This window comes from Helianthus annuus, chromosome 2, assembly GCF_002127325.2.
Source record: "Helianthus annuus cultivar XRQ/B chromosome 2, HanXRQr2.0-SUNRISE, whole genome shotgun sequence".
Lineage (NCBI taxonomy): Eukaryota > Viridiplantae > Streptophyta > Magnoliopsida > Asterales > Asteraceae > Helianthus > Helianthus annuus.
Window position 1 is genome coordinate 174,001,051 of NC_035434.2, and position 15,125 is coordinate 174,016,175.

The following is a 15,125-nucleotide window of genomic DNA, read 5'->3' on the forward strand; positions in this document are numbered from 1 at the left end:
TTTTGCAAATTTACTCATAAATAAAAATCATATAATATGAATTTTATAACATAGTTATTGCATATAAAAAAAATACACACAAGTCAAATCATGTATTTTACTGTAAAAAATTAAATATATATCACAAATAATTTAGTCATGTCTTCAAAAGTATGTCAAATTAATGTTGGCCTTTTGGGTGATCAAAACATTCAAAGAACCTACAACCCTTTAACCACCTAGCTTTAGATTGATCAAGTCACGGACCACATGTTACCTGACCAAAACCCACAAACCAAACCAACCCAAACCAGCAATCAAATAAATCACAAGACACACCCCCCTTTGTAGTTGGTCAACCCTTCACAATTCACATGTTTGCTACAAAGAGTTAATTACTGTTTTCGTCCCTGTGGTTTGTCAAAAATCACTATTTCAGTCCATTAGTTTAAAAATTGCGATTTCAGTACCTGCTGTTTCACTTTTGTAACCATTTCAGTCCATGTGGTTTCACTTTCGTAACCATTTCAATCCATTATTCTGTTAAGTACAGGGACTGAAATGGTTACGGGGTGGACTGAAATGGTTACGAAAGTGAAACTACAGGGACTGAAATCGCAATTTTTAAACTAATGGACTGAAATAGTGATTTTTGACAAACCACAGGGACGAAAACAGTAATTAACTCTTGCTACAAACTACAAACTCATCAGACTTCACACCATAACTCCAATAGAACCCATACAGGTCCGGTCAGCGGTCCCAAACCAACGAACCCGGTTTCATCGTGTTTTAGAAAAATGTTTCGAAAGCGGGCTGACTACAAACCTAAATGGTGGTTTAACTCATTCAAATGATTCAATTCACCGTTTTGTTTAAATCAACCAATACAAGTAAATGAAATTCAAGTAGTAGTAACTCAAAGTAATGCTGACCCTGACTGACACCTAAACTATTTCTGATAACCAGAAAACCAAAAAAGACCCTAAACCTATCCACCCTGCATCTTCTTTCTCATTTCCATAATCTTCCTATGAGAATTCGAATGCAACGCCACCGAAAACGTCGGACTGTTCGCCGGCCTGTACTCCGCCACCAGCCGCCCCGACTTATACCGAACGCCACACGCGTTACACAAAGTCTTCGGCCCCATTGGACCCGCCCGCCATTGTGGTGTTTTCTCCGCCAAGCAATGCTGGCACCTCCTCCCTAACCCGCCCCCACCGCTTGTTGCTTGCTTCGGCAATGAAGTCGGCACCTCCATTACTTGATTCCACCACCAGCATTGCTGCTGTTTGCGTCTACGGTTCGACCGCTTACGCACCGGATAGTTATGTGGAACCCGAAGGCTGCCGCAACAACTTGTAATGCTGTTGTGGCTATGGCTATTGCTATTTCCACTGCTGCTACTGTTGTTGTCGAGAACCGAGACCGAGACGGTAACCGACTTGTTCGGGTCGGTGAAGATGTCGTCGAGTGCGGGGAATGCGTCTTTGTTCGATAACCATTCCAGTTCTTCCTCTACAAATTCCTAAACAGGAACAACAACACATAACATTAACCAATTTTCTACTCAAAAAGCTTCCAACTTTCAACATATTTCCACATATTTCCCCAAATTAACCTCATTCATAGGCAACAAGTGCAGTAAAAACAGATATCAAACTACTAATTCAAACCATTTCAACATTCAAAGATTAGCCTCTAAAGAACAAACTGAGTTGGGTCCGAGTTAATGACTCAGTGAGTGAAATAAGGAGCGATAAAGAGTAAAAAGAAGTGAAAAAACATACCGGAAAAGAAGAGTCATCGGAGTCAAGGGTGTTAGGGTTTGAATAAGGAGAAAGGGGTTTGTGGTCAGCGTCGTCTAAGGTGAAGTTAAGGAGGTCATCATCGGGAAGAATGAGACAAGAATCAAGGTCGGAAGCCATGTTTGATTGAGGGTTTGTTTGGGTTGAAGAGGGGGAGGGGGAGGGGGAGGGGGAGGCGTGTATGTTTGTATGTATGTAAGTATGTATGTTGAATGTTGGTATGAGGGTTAAATTATCAACATTGTTTGTTGGTTGTAGAGACAGAGATATACGGATGAATGGCAAGGAAAGGATGTCTCATTTCTGGACATTACTCTTCTTTTTCACTTTCACCCCTTTTATTTTTCATTCTTTCCTTCTATTGCCTTGCCACTATTCTTATAACAAAACTAAGATAAGATCTGAGGAAGGTAAGATATAAACAACCTTATCTTTACCCCGAAGAAATAGAGATGCTGCTTCCAATGAGGCCCCCGGCTCGAAAGGGTGTGTGCTTTAATAATTAAAGCTAGGGTGAATATGGTGCCTTCAGGAGAGGGGTTCGGGTTCACTATGTTAAATGGCTCGATCATGATGGGAATTCTTGTTGGTGGACATAAGGATGGGATTGGTACAGTACTCGTTCCCATACCCATATCCATACCCGTACCTGTACCGAAAATAACTGAATTTGAACAAAACTGGGTACCAAATACCGTACCAAAACTATATAGGTATGGTACGGGTACGAGTACGGGTACTGGTACAGGTATTTTCGGTATGGTATCTGCTTTGGTACCATTTTGTTTTTATTTAGTTTTTGAGCACTTGTATGAGTACTAAATAGGTAAAATTGACATGACTACCAATATAGTACGAGTACCAAATATGTAAAATTGGTATGAGTACCAATACGATACGGGTACCATATAGGTAAAATCAATACGAGTACTATAAATACCAATTTGAAATAAAACATAATACAAAAAAAAAACTTTTAAAGGTCTACATAAAATTCGGTATGGTACGGGTATGAGTATGGGTATTTGGGAAAAAAAGCTCATCCCTAGGTGAACATTATGTGGAGGTCGTATAGATGACCGTTACAATTTGGGTTCATTAAGTTTTTTTTAAAGTGCCCTTTACAATTTGGGTTCATCGGGTTTAATTAGGTAAAATTGAAGTGACACTCGCTCATTGGTGTGTTCATTTGAGTTCATAAGGTTCAATTAGAAGTGCCCCTAATGCCCTTAGTAACACAAATCATAAATTTTGCATTTGCCTTACCACTTGAACGGTTTTTATTTCTAATAAAGTTTATGCTTCTAGTGATTTCACACCATACAACAGGGATGAGTATTTGGTATCCGGTAGCGGTATCAAATTTCTCATAACGAATCATTTACGATATCGATTAGTTACCTATTTTTGGAGTTCGATACATGCATTTTCGGTTCGGCACTAATATCTTACCGATTTTTACCTTCAAATACCGATACCAAGCTCATCCTAGCGTAAATCAAACTTTGTTATGTAAAAATTAATAAAATATACAACTTTATGTATAGGTATGTACATTTTATAGGTTTTGGGTAGTGTTATATAATTAAGAAAATTGTAACAAAAATAAATGATTAAAAATACCTAAACTTGAGTGATGTTTTACCCTCAAGGAATGTTGTGGAAGTAATAGGGTGAAAATGTAAAGAGGTAATATTAATGAGGGGGCAATTATATAATAAGGGAATTGAAGATGAAGTGAAGTGTTGGGCCGCCTACTACGCTCTAAACTTCAAACCGTGTTTGAGTATGATTCGACTCGCTTGTCAGTTGGCCAATTGGATGTTGACACGTTGGATTTATTCACTTCTTACCTTTAAACTCATTTTTGTATCGAAATAGAAAAGGTTTAGTGGATATATATTATCCATTACATTGTCATAGCTATTGTTCAAAATTCTATCTTAATCTCATACAATATAACATATTAGCTTTTATATTGTGTAAGGTTTAGATATTTCATTGAATCGTGTTGAAATCAATTTCATATTTACATGTATTTTTCATACTTATGACAATTTAACTGAATGTTTTCTTTGAACGACAAACTTTTTCAACCCAAGACCTTCCCTCTAAAAGGATTTATAACTACGATAATTCAAAGACAATACATAAAGATGAATATGCAATGAAAACAATATCTACTAGGATTAGATCAAAGACTCTTTTCTATACTTGAGAAACCATCACAACCTTTCAATTGACATTTGACGATTATAACTAGTCTTAAGTTTCCCGTACTATAGGACGGAGGCGTAAAACCGTGCTAAGTAGCAACTGAAGGACGATCAAAACCAGGAAAAAACGTGAACAAAAACACAATTTTTAAACACTAAGTGATCCATGCGACATAAAATACAGACGTAACACGTATTAGAAAGTTGAGAGAGTAAAAAAACCCTAGGGACAAAGTGCGAACACCAAATATCATGTTAAGTAGCAACCGCACGTAGGGCTGCAAACGAACCAAACGTTCGGCAAACAGTTCGTGAACTGTTCGGCGGGAAGTTCGTTTGTGTTCGTTTGTTTATTAAACAAACGAACACAAACAAGAATTTTCGTTTGTTTAGTTAAACGAACAAACTTGAACATAGGGTGTGTTCGTTTATTTATGTTCGTGAACGTTCGGTAACGTGTTCGTTTGTGTTTGATAGTTCATTAGTCTTTTTAGCTTTTATATTTTATTTAAATACTTTAAAATTCCTAACAAATAAAATATTTAATACATGTCAATGTATTATATATTTTGTTCATGAACGTTTGTTTGTGTTCGTTTGTTAGTATTAGTGTTCATGAACATTAGTTTGTGCTTATTTCTGTTTATTATCGCTCGTTTTCATTCGTTGTCTAAAATTAACAAACAAACATAAACGAACACGAAGAAGTTCATTTCCTTAACAAACAAACAAACACGAACATAAAATCTTGTTCGGTAAGCGTTCATGAACACATATATTTCTTAACAAACGAACACGAACAATGACCTGTTCGTGTTTTTCGGTTCGTTTACAGCCCAAACCGCACGACGACCAAATTCAAGAAAAAACATAAAACAAAAACTAATAACAAACTAAACTCGTTTAACTTTTGTGACAAAATTATAATAAACTAAGTTTGCTACAAAATAAAAAAAAACAAAACCCTAAAGTTTACTACCCAAAAAAAGGGTTATTGGATTTTATCACCCCCAACTATTAGCCACTGCCACACCCAACTATCACTTTGACGCCTGTCACCCCCAACTTAACAGTTAGTATGTTTTGTTACCACGTCGTTAACTGATCACTAACTTTTGATCTTGTTACTATACTTTTGGGGGTGTCATAGGGATCGTAAGACAACCCGAAAAGTATAGTAACATGATTAAAAGTTAGTGATCAATTAACGACATGGTAACATAACACAATAAGTGTTAAGTTGGGAGTGACAAAACTAACAAAAGACAAAAAAAAATTACTATTCATTACCATATGTATAGATAATTGTTGACAGCTACAAATTACATTCACGATTTTGTTAGTTGCTAAAATTATAATGATCTCGAACAAGCATAACCCTACACCTACCAACTTGTATCAATATTATATATCGTAATTTTATTTGTATTATATAATAATTTAAAATAAATCTCAATTAACCAGAATGATTTGATAGCATTAAAATCAACAACGGTATACGAGATTGTCAGACTCAGATCACAATATATCAAGTTATGCGGTATGGTGATGGTCCTCCCTTGGAGGATGATCCGTCACGTAGATCAGGTGTGAGGATGGGGCAAAGAGGATGGACATGGGGAAATGAGGGGATGAACCTAATAGGTATATATATAAGTTGTATGTATAGGTGTGTGAGAGAGGGGGAGAACCGTCCTAAACGGCCTACATGAGACGTGGGGGGGGGGGGGGATGGGAGGCAATGCGGCGCCGGTCCGAGACGTCCCTAGGACAATGCCCAAACCGCACAGCCTCACACACATGAAACTTTCATAATTACTTTATAGAGACTTGAAGGGGATGGCGGCGCACTTTGTTGCTCATCTACCTGCTATATTGCTTCAAAGAATAGTAAAACAACAGGAAGACAAATCAACTTCATGATGCAAATACCAATATACAAAAAATTTCACTTGTAAATCTATAAAACCAACACCCCGACTCATCATTCGACAATGCACTGACTCGAACCAAAACTCTCATTCGACAGTAACTTAACCATGAGCTGCTCCAGCCTTTTAGCCCCCGGTCCAGGCTTCAAAACATCCGCATCGCCCCAAACACTACAAGCTTCATCACTAGACCCGCCTAAACACCACCCACCTGGAACCGGTAGACCCTGACCGCGGTTCAGAACCTTTTGGTCAATGTGGTCAAGAACCGGATCATCTGGAATAAACATAGAACCAAAAGCCGAACCACTGTTGATTAGATCGTCAAGATCATCGGAACTGAGTGTCCTCGGTTGGTGTTTGGCATCGTATGCGGAATATAGTAAGTTGTGGTTTACAACGGTTTTGTTTAGTTGAGGAGAATTACATAAGACGGTCGGGAAGTATATTGATTGGGACGCGAGACTGTTGGATAAGTACATAAGTAGGGTTCTCGGTAAGTTTTCGGTTCCTAAAATGCAAAACTCCACAAACTTTCGGCTTAATATAGACGTTGATGAACCTGCAGGATCATAAATATAAAACATTTGTTAGAAACTTCTCATGATTTTCACTCATAAAGCCAATCAAATTTACGTCATACGTTAGTACATCTACCTTTATATCGAGTGGTCAACCGTTTTGAAGTGGATAGAGACTAACAAACAAGAGTAAAGTACACGGATGGTCCAAAATTTTGGATCAAGTCCGTTGTTTTTCAAAAGATCACGGATGGTCCCTATGGTTTGCATTTTGTAACGTATTTAGTCCCCAACTTTTGCCAAAAGTACACAGATGGTCCCTGTGGTTTGCACTTTGTAACGCTTTTTGTCCCCAATGATTCGTGACTGAATACGTTACAAAGTACATACCATAGGGACCATCCATGTACTTTTGGCAAACGTTGGGGACTAAATGCGTTACAAAGTGCAAACCACAAGGACCATCTGTGTATTTCAAAAGAAAACTAGGGACTAGATCCAAATTTTTGGTTAAACACAAGGACCATCCGTGTACTTATTACAAATAACTTCCAAGATTTGAAAAAAAAAAGATGATTTTGGGATAGTAGACATCACTCATCAGGTGGTTATGCGTTCAAATCCATTGTGTATTATAAAAGAGTTAATTATTGTTTTCGTCCATGTGGTTTGTCAAAAATCACTATTTCAGTCCATTAGTTTAAAAATAGCGATTTCAGTCCCTGTGGTTTCACTTTCGTAACCACTTCAGTCCCTGTGGTTTCACTTTTGTAACCATTTCAATCCATTATTCTGTAAAGTACAGGGACTAAAATGGTTACGAGGTGGAGTGAAATGGTTACGAAAGTGAAACCACAGGGACTGAAATCGCAATTTTTAAACTAATGGACTGAAATAGTGATTTTTGACGAACCACAAGGATGAAAATAGTAATTAACTCATTATAAAAAATGCGGTTTTAGAAGTTAAATGAATTGGAAAGACAAATAAATAAGTTTCATTTTTATATTTATTGCGTATATTCGGGGAGAAAAAAGCTTGATAACTATATGTACCTATTTATTTTAATAGTTACATTAAATTTGTTAAATACTAATCGAGTTAACACGACCAATCTAGAGTAATAAGAGCATCTACCTATATGTTGATTGTTGATGTAAACTTGTAATAAATAGGACATTCACAATGGCCTTTCTTTTTCACAAGATTTTGACCAAATTAAAGCTGCATGTTGAAAACTATTTAATTCTTACCAAATTTCTGTGCTTTATCATGAAGTCTGACCAAACTCTCATGTTTAATGAAAAACTAAATAGCTTATTTTTTCGAGTTATTTGAGACTTTTGAAATGTTATTTCAAAAACTAATAGGTAATATGATTAAAACTTTTTTGAGTAAACTGCCATTTTGGTCCCTAAGGTTTGGTTACTTTTGCCACTTTAGTCCAAAACTCAAACCTTTTGCATCTGGGTCCCTGTGGTTTCAATTTTATTGCCATTTTGGTCCAAAAATGAAATCAGGTCATACTTGTCTTATAAAATCCTGCAATTTTGTCATTTTCCTCGAGGGCAAATCAGGTCATATTTGGCTTATAAAATATGGTATTTATTTATAAAAAAGAAATGATCATTTTGCCCCTGCAGAAAATGACAATAACAGGATTTTATAAGACAAGTATGACCTGATTTCATTTTTGGACCAAAATGGCAATAAAACTGAAACCACAAGGACCCAGATGCAAAAAGTTTGAGTTTTGGACTAAAGTGGTAAAATTGACCAAACCACAGGGACCAAAATGGCAGTTTACTCAACTTTTTTTTTAAAAGATTGAGTAGTTCCAATCGTTGGGTGGCCTTGAGGAAAAGGTATTTTCAGAACACATAAGGTAACTTCAAGCATTTTTTAGAACTTTTCGACTTTTATTTATCGTCCCACCTGTTTTTTTGCCCAACTTGCAGTTGTACAAAAATATAACTATTTTGTACACTTTTTTAGAAAAATACACAATAAAAGCTATAGTTGTATATGTTTAAAAATACAACTTTATCTATCTTTATATAAAAAGTTAGGAAAAATTACAAGTTTTGTCCTTTATCTTTATACCACTTTTCACGCGGTGTCCTTTTTAACGAATGTTGACAGGCGGTGTCCTTTAGTAGGTATTTTGTTGCAAGTTTAGTCCTTTACACCCAACCCAGTTAAAAAACCCTGTTAATTGTTGACAGGCGGTGCCCTTTACTAGGAATTTTGTTGCAAGTTTAGTCCTTTACCTAGGTATTTTGTTGCAAGTTTAGTCCTTTACACCCAACAATTAACAGAGTTTTTTAACTGGGTTGGGTGTAAAGGACTAAACTTGCAACAAAATACCTAGTAAAGGACACCGCCTGTCAACATTCGTTAAAAAGGATACCGCCTGAAAAGTGGTATAAAGATAAAGGACAAAACTTGTAATTTTTCCTAAAAGTAAAATAACAGTCTGAACTACGTTTTACAAATTTGATACTTACGACCTCAAACAAGTATTGGAAGTCATTAAACTCTAGAGTTAGTAAGCATATTTACAACTTTAAAATAACTTTACAACATTAAAGTATTACAACAAACCCTAAATCTTACTTACTTTACGGTAAAGCAAGCCACAAAATATTTTGTGCTACACATATATATTTTCCGAGTCCGCCACCAAATCTTAACCCTAAGTGTGTGTTTAATGGTTTAAAAGGAACAAAGTGCTTAGAGATTCATAGAACTAAAAGTTATAGGCCTACAAGAATTATCCATATAAAAAAAGGAAAAAATGTCAAAAACCAGGATATTATATACATCCTTTTGAGTTAATTACTGTTTTCGTCCCTGTGGTTTGTCAAAAATCACTATTTCAGTCCATTAGTTTAAAAATTGCGATTTCAGTCCCTGTGGTTTCACTTTCGTAACCATTTCAGTCCACCTCGTAAGTCGTAACCATTTCAGTCCCTGTACTAACAGAATAAATGGATTGAAATGGTTACGAAAGTGAAACCACAGGGACTGAAATGGTTACGAAAGTGAAACCACAGGGACTGAAATCGCATTTTTTAAACTCATGGGCTGAAATAGTGATTTTTGACAAACCACAGGGACGAAAACAGTAATTAACTCTACAATGCCTCTTGTGTCTACAACAATGCTATGATTAGAGATTCTATAATCTCATTCTTCTTAAGGTGTTTAGATGCATGATTTTAAGATTAGTATGGAGGAAAGAAAAATCATAATTAGATTTTTTTCGAACCCGAACACACACACAGACCCAAAATCCACCTATTACCCATTTGTGGGACTCAAACACGCGCCACCTTGGTGGTGCCACAAAGCCAAGAGGCTATCGACAATCAAAATTAGATAATCAGATCGTACAAGTCAAAAGAGCACAAGGTGCATGCATAGGCACTCAGGCAGTGTGCTTCGTGTGGCAAGGCAAGATTCTTTTTTTAAGCGTGACAAAAGCGCACATCTCTAGGGCTGTAAACGAGCCGAGCCGAGCTAGACCCAGCTCGAGCTCGGCTCGAACTCGATTCGAGCTGGCTCGGCTTTAGCTCGAATTTCAAATCGAGCTGAGATTTGAGGCTCGAGCTCGACTCGATTAGAATTCGAGCTAGCTCGGCTCGGCTCGATCTAGCTCGAACTAACAAAGAATCGCAAAATTTACTACTTAAAAAGCCTTTGAAAATGAATTTCTTCATAGACTAAGGGCCATAATTGTCATTTAATTTAACCATATGGCTAAATATGCAAGTATAAATAGTTCATTCACTTTGTACATTGCTTTTACCTTCTTTTATAGGGGAAATACTCCCTTAGTTTTTGTTTTCCAAGCGATGTGGGACAAAAAAATGAAGGATGTAAACCTTATCGAGCCAGCTCACGAGCCGAGCCAGCTCACAAGCCCGGCTCGTTTACAAACCGAGCCGAGCCGAGCTGGCTCGTTAACAACCGAGCCAATTTCGAGCCGAGCTTTCTTCGAGCTTTTTTCAAGCGAGTTTCGAGCGAGATGCGAGCCACGAGTTTTTTGAACACCCCTACACACCTCTGATCAGGGGCAGGCGATGCAATATCTAGGTTTTCCTTTTGTTTTTATCTGATTTAACAGTTTCGTTGGTAATGATTAACAGTGAATGTTGCCGTTCTTTTTGTGAAGTGTTATAAGTTTCGTACTTTTGTAACTAACTTGATCATTTTAATGGTGACTTGTGAAACGATATTAACTTTTTTTAATAATTTTCTATGCCTATAATAAATGTATTTTTTTTCATATTATTGTGCTTTTTTTTGTCTTAGATGTGCGGTTTTTTGCCCTTTTGTCTAAGCGATAGGAGAGTCATTGACGACTTGATTACTATGACTCAGATATCAACCTAGTTGTTAATAGTGATGATAGCGAGCGCTATAGCGAATAGCGTAGCGCTGGATCATCGCTATCTGATGTTTAGCACTCAATAGCGTGAAACATCGACAATTAGGGTTTATTTTTTAAAATATATTAAAAACCGAATTTTTAGGCATTTTAATCGACCAAACAGATGTAATCTTCACTAATTGCATCAAAAAACCTTAAATTCATGAATAAAACCCTAACTAAAAAAAACTAATGCATTATCGCTAAACATCAAATAGCGCTCGCTATCTCATCGCTATCGCTATGTGGCGTATAGGTAGCTTGTCGCTATTTACCGCTATTCGCTATTAACAAGTATGGATTTCAAAAGCTTAAATCTAGGGATAGTTATATGACTATATTAGCATAGACTATAATAGTATAATATCAAATTGGAAGAACAGAAAACTTTCCTGTGAACAACCGGTAGGCATCTGGCAATGGCCGTTTTTGAGTGCCGTAAAAGATCTCACTCTGCTCAGCAAGAAAAAGGCTCTGGTCAACGACTACCGGTTTCAAAATGCGCGACCTGCGAAAATGAAAATACATATGATTGTGTAACTTAATAATAGCTAGTGAATAATACACGTAAAAAAAATAGGTAAAACCGTAAAAGTAGCATTGACATACTCTTTCCATCCAATGTAGCTTGTATGATTCACAAAGTTAAGATCTTTAGGCAGGTACGATAGAATGTGAAGAAGATCTTGAAACAAACAAAAAGAAAGGGTTAATGAAAGAAATAACAAAATCCCATTTAACAGTATTTTTTTTTTATTTTTTATATACAGATAAATGTCTTTGTGAAGAAACTCTAAAACCAACAACTACAACAAATTGTTACAACAATATTGTGACTGCACACCCAAAAAGTTCAAATATCAAAATCAATGCAAGGATCTACGCAGTTAATGCGGTAAAAATTCGGATATCGGTCAAGGACCGATATATGAGATATAGGTTACCGCGGTGAGACATCGGTAATTTTAATATCATGTAAAATTTATATATATAGCAATTTAACACTAACAAGTTAGTATATTCTCCTACCGTTAACAAATTAACCTTTTGCAACTTGCAAAACACTAACGGGTTGTTTGTTTACCTCTTAATGAGGCTCTTAATGGTTCAGACCTCTTATTGGTTCAGCACTTAATGGTTCAGACTGTTTGTTTCACGAGCAGATGTCTGAATGGTTTAGACATTTGCCTCTAAATGGTTAAGATTTATACAGAGTCTGAATGGTTAAGACCTCTAATCTGAATTGGTCAGACATTTGCCTCTGAACGGTTAAGCATTATACAGGCTCTTAATGGTTCAGACCTCTTACTGGTTCAACACTTAATGGTTCAGACCTCTTACTGGTTCAACACTTAACCATTCAGATGTTGCCAAACAACCCCTATCAACTTTAGCAAGTAAGAACTGATTAAGACTTAAAACACCAACATTTAACACTAACAATTAACATTTAAGACTTAAATCACTAATTGCAGCAATAAGAAGAAAGACGAATGGTAGAACTAGGAAGAAAGGTCCTGATATTGGGAAAATCGGTGATATCTCGGTCAATATCGCCGACAATATCGGTAACGATATTCTAACCGGTATAGATAAATGTCTTTGTGAAGAAACTCTAAAACCAACAACTACCACAAATTGCTACACCAAACTTGTGACTAGGCACCCGAAAAGTTCAAAAATCAAAATCAATGCAACAATGATACTATAGAAAAAAAAAACACACTCATACAACATTATAGGTTCTAAGCATGGTTGTAAAACAAGGTTTCCAAGGCCGAGCACACCACGAGTAGTCGCTACAAGGTAGGCTGCCGAGACGACTTTCTTTCACTCCACCTAATTACTCGGAATCTGTCAAACGCGGTCAACCTCGGCCAAAATCTTATCCAGTAGGTCAACTCGGGCTGAGTTTGACTTAAAAAATAATAAAACATAATTTCTATGCATATCATATTAAAGAATAAATATCATTTCACTTATTTTTTAATAGATATTAGTAAATTTATGTTATTTAACATATATTTAATTTCCAAAAACTAATTTCTTTATAATTTAACACGTCCGAGTACTCCCCGAGTACTCTTCGTCTAGGCCGAGTCCTCTCAACTCCCCGGTCGACCGACTAGGGAGCGCCTAGCGACTTTTGCAACCATGGTTCTAAGAAACAAACTAACTGCTAGAATGGATCACATTATAGACAAATTACACTTCAAATGATAATATGAAACATATAAACCCTAGAACAATGAAATTAATCAATTGGGAAAAAACCAAAAAGGGTACAATAGTAGTTAGTTAAACTATACCATCTTGAGTAACAAGAGGATAATCAGCAGCAGAAAGATTAATAAACCAATCCCAATCAGAACAAAGCTTCAACAAAATAGCAGCACCATGTAAAGTTGAGGAAACAGAAGAAGACCCTTTAGGGGAAACAAGATCAGATTTCCCAATAACATTAACATTTTGAGCAGACCACATAACTTTAACTGACTGAACAGTTAGGGCTAAAAAGTCTCTTTCTTTTTGAGGGGCAGAACTGTCAAGATGAAGAAGATATTGGTTTCTTGGATGGTAGATGGAGAACAAGAGCCGGATGATCCGACCCGAGTCGTTGGAGGATCCGGAGATGAAATAGGCAATGGATGGTGGAGATTGGTTGGTGGTTTTGTTGGTGGTGGTGAAGAGGAGTTGGTGGTTGTGGTATTGGGCGGTGGAGGGGCGGTGGGGGAAGAGATAGGGGTCGGAGAAGGACGGCGGCGGTGGTGATGTGGGGAATGAGGAGAAGAAAAGGAGGAGGAAGAGGAGGGTGGTGATGGTTAAGATGGTGTACACAGTGGTGGTGGATGATGATGGTGGTGAGTTTTGCATTGTAAATCAATGAATTTCAGATAAAGATTGAATCTTTTTGATGGGTTTGGTTCAAGATTGAATTTTTTTGGTGGGTTTGCTTCAAGATTGAAAATTTTTGATGGGTTTGGTTCAAGGTTGAATTTTTTTTGGTGGGTTTGCTTCAAGATTGAAAAATTTTGATGGGTTTGGTTCAAGATTGAATTTTTTTGGTGGGTTTGGTTCAAGATTGAATTTTTTTTGGTGGGTGTGGTTCAAGATTGAATTTTTTGTTGATGGGTTTGTATCAAGATTGAATCTTTTTGATGGGTTTGTGGTTTCAAGGGTTAAAAAGGGTGTTAGATGCGGTGGTTGTAGTGGTGGTGGAGGGTGGCCGGCGAGAAGGGATGTAGTGACAATGTTGGTGCTGTGAATTGTCCGTCCGCATTCTCTGGTGGTTGCTTCCACTTTGATGCCAATGTTTAAAGTTGTTGTAAGGGGGATTTAAATATTTGATTAGAAAGGTAATCTAATTAAAACTTTACCATATTGTTGTTATTCTTCATCATCAAGTTAAGAACAAAAAGATTTGCTATTGTCTTATCGTTTTAAGGGATTTTAATTTATTAATTAATATGATGATGATATTGGATGTTGTGTTATTTTTTTTAATCTTAATAATCAACCATGGTTTAATGGATTTTCTAAAAGCATCTTTTTATTAAACTTATGTTTAGATACGACTAGGCTAGTATTACTATGTAAAGAAAAAAATTGGCCGTTTTAGACCCTCACAATTATGGTCTCTGTTTTAATACGTGATGAGAGTAAAAACTTCAAGTCTTCGATCCATGATAGAAGGTTACGGGAGCATAGATAGATCCACATCTACACATTTATCTTCAATATGTGCACCCAACAATATTAGGCTATAGTGTATCACTTCACAAGACTCAAACAAATGTTTATAGTAGGAGTGTCGAACTTAAAAAGGGGTTTACAAAGAAAGAAGAAGTTGAGCTTAAACTAAGGAACTATTACAATAGGTTCCGTTGTTTTCATGCATACTAATTAATAGCCGGTATAGGTTTAAATAATTATGTTTGTTTCATAGGGAAATGCTTCTTGTATCAATCATATTTTTTTTTCTTTATAGATAGAGAATTTTATGTCGCAACAAGAAGTCCGTCTCTATAAAAATGCACTTGGTTGAACTCACAGTGAAGTCTAATGTCCTTGAAAAAGACTTTGTGACCTCTTCTTTACCATTTCATTGGATTGAATCCTATCGCGTCCACTTTCATCGAATGATTTTTCCAATTTGATATATCTTTATTTTTCCATATTAGCAAGTAGGATAATCGTTTTATGAGGGTAAAAAGGAAGAATGACAGTAATTT

The 15,125-nt window shown here is 36.5% G+C and overlaps 2 protein-coding genes across 3 annotated transcripts; both read right to left on the reverse strand.

Moving 5' to 3' along the window:
- Nucleotides 1–815: 815 nt before the first annotated feature.
- LOC110927363 (GATA transcription factor 1) lies at nt 816–2,030 on the reverse strand. Its single transcript, XM_022171041.2, has 2 exons — nt 1,773–2,030; nt 816–1,510 (listed from the first exon to the last, which is right to left on the reverse strand). The coding sequence occupies exons 1-2, from the start codon at nt 1,908–1,910 to the stop codon at nt 971–973; spliced, it is 678 nt and encodes a 225-aa protein (XP_022026733.1). The 5' UTR covers nt 1,911–2,030; the 3' UTR covers nt 816–970.
- A 3,831-nt stretch (nt 2,031–5,861) lies between these two features.
- On the reverse strand, nt 5,862–14,223 carry LOC110927362 (beta-glucuronosyltransferase GlcAT14A). 2 transcript variants are annotated; one of them, XM_022171040.2, is made up of 4 exons: nt 13,203–14,223; nt 11,503–11,578; nt 11,291–11,401; nt 5,862–6,504 (listed from the first exon to the last, which is right to left on the reverse strand). In XM_022171040.2, exons 1-4 carry the CDS (start codon nt 13,765–13,767, stop codon nt 5,991–5,993), a joined length of 1,266 nt encoding a protein of 421 aa, XP_022026732.1. In that variant the 5' UTR covers nt 13,768–14,223; the 3' UTR covers nt 5,862–5,990. The 2 variants fall into 2 exon arrangements, with proteins under 2 accessions (XP_022026732.1, XP_022026731.1); XM_022171039.2 differs by having other exon boundaries at nt 5,862–6,499; nt 11,286–11,401; nt 13,203–14,222.
- Between the last annotated feature and the right edge of the window lie 902 nt (nt 14,224–15,125).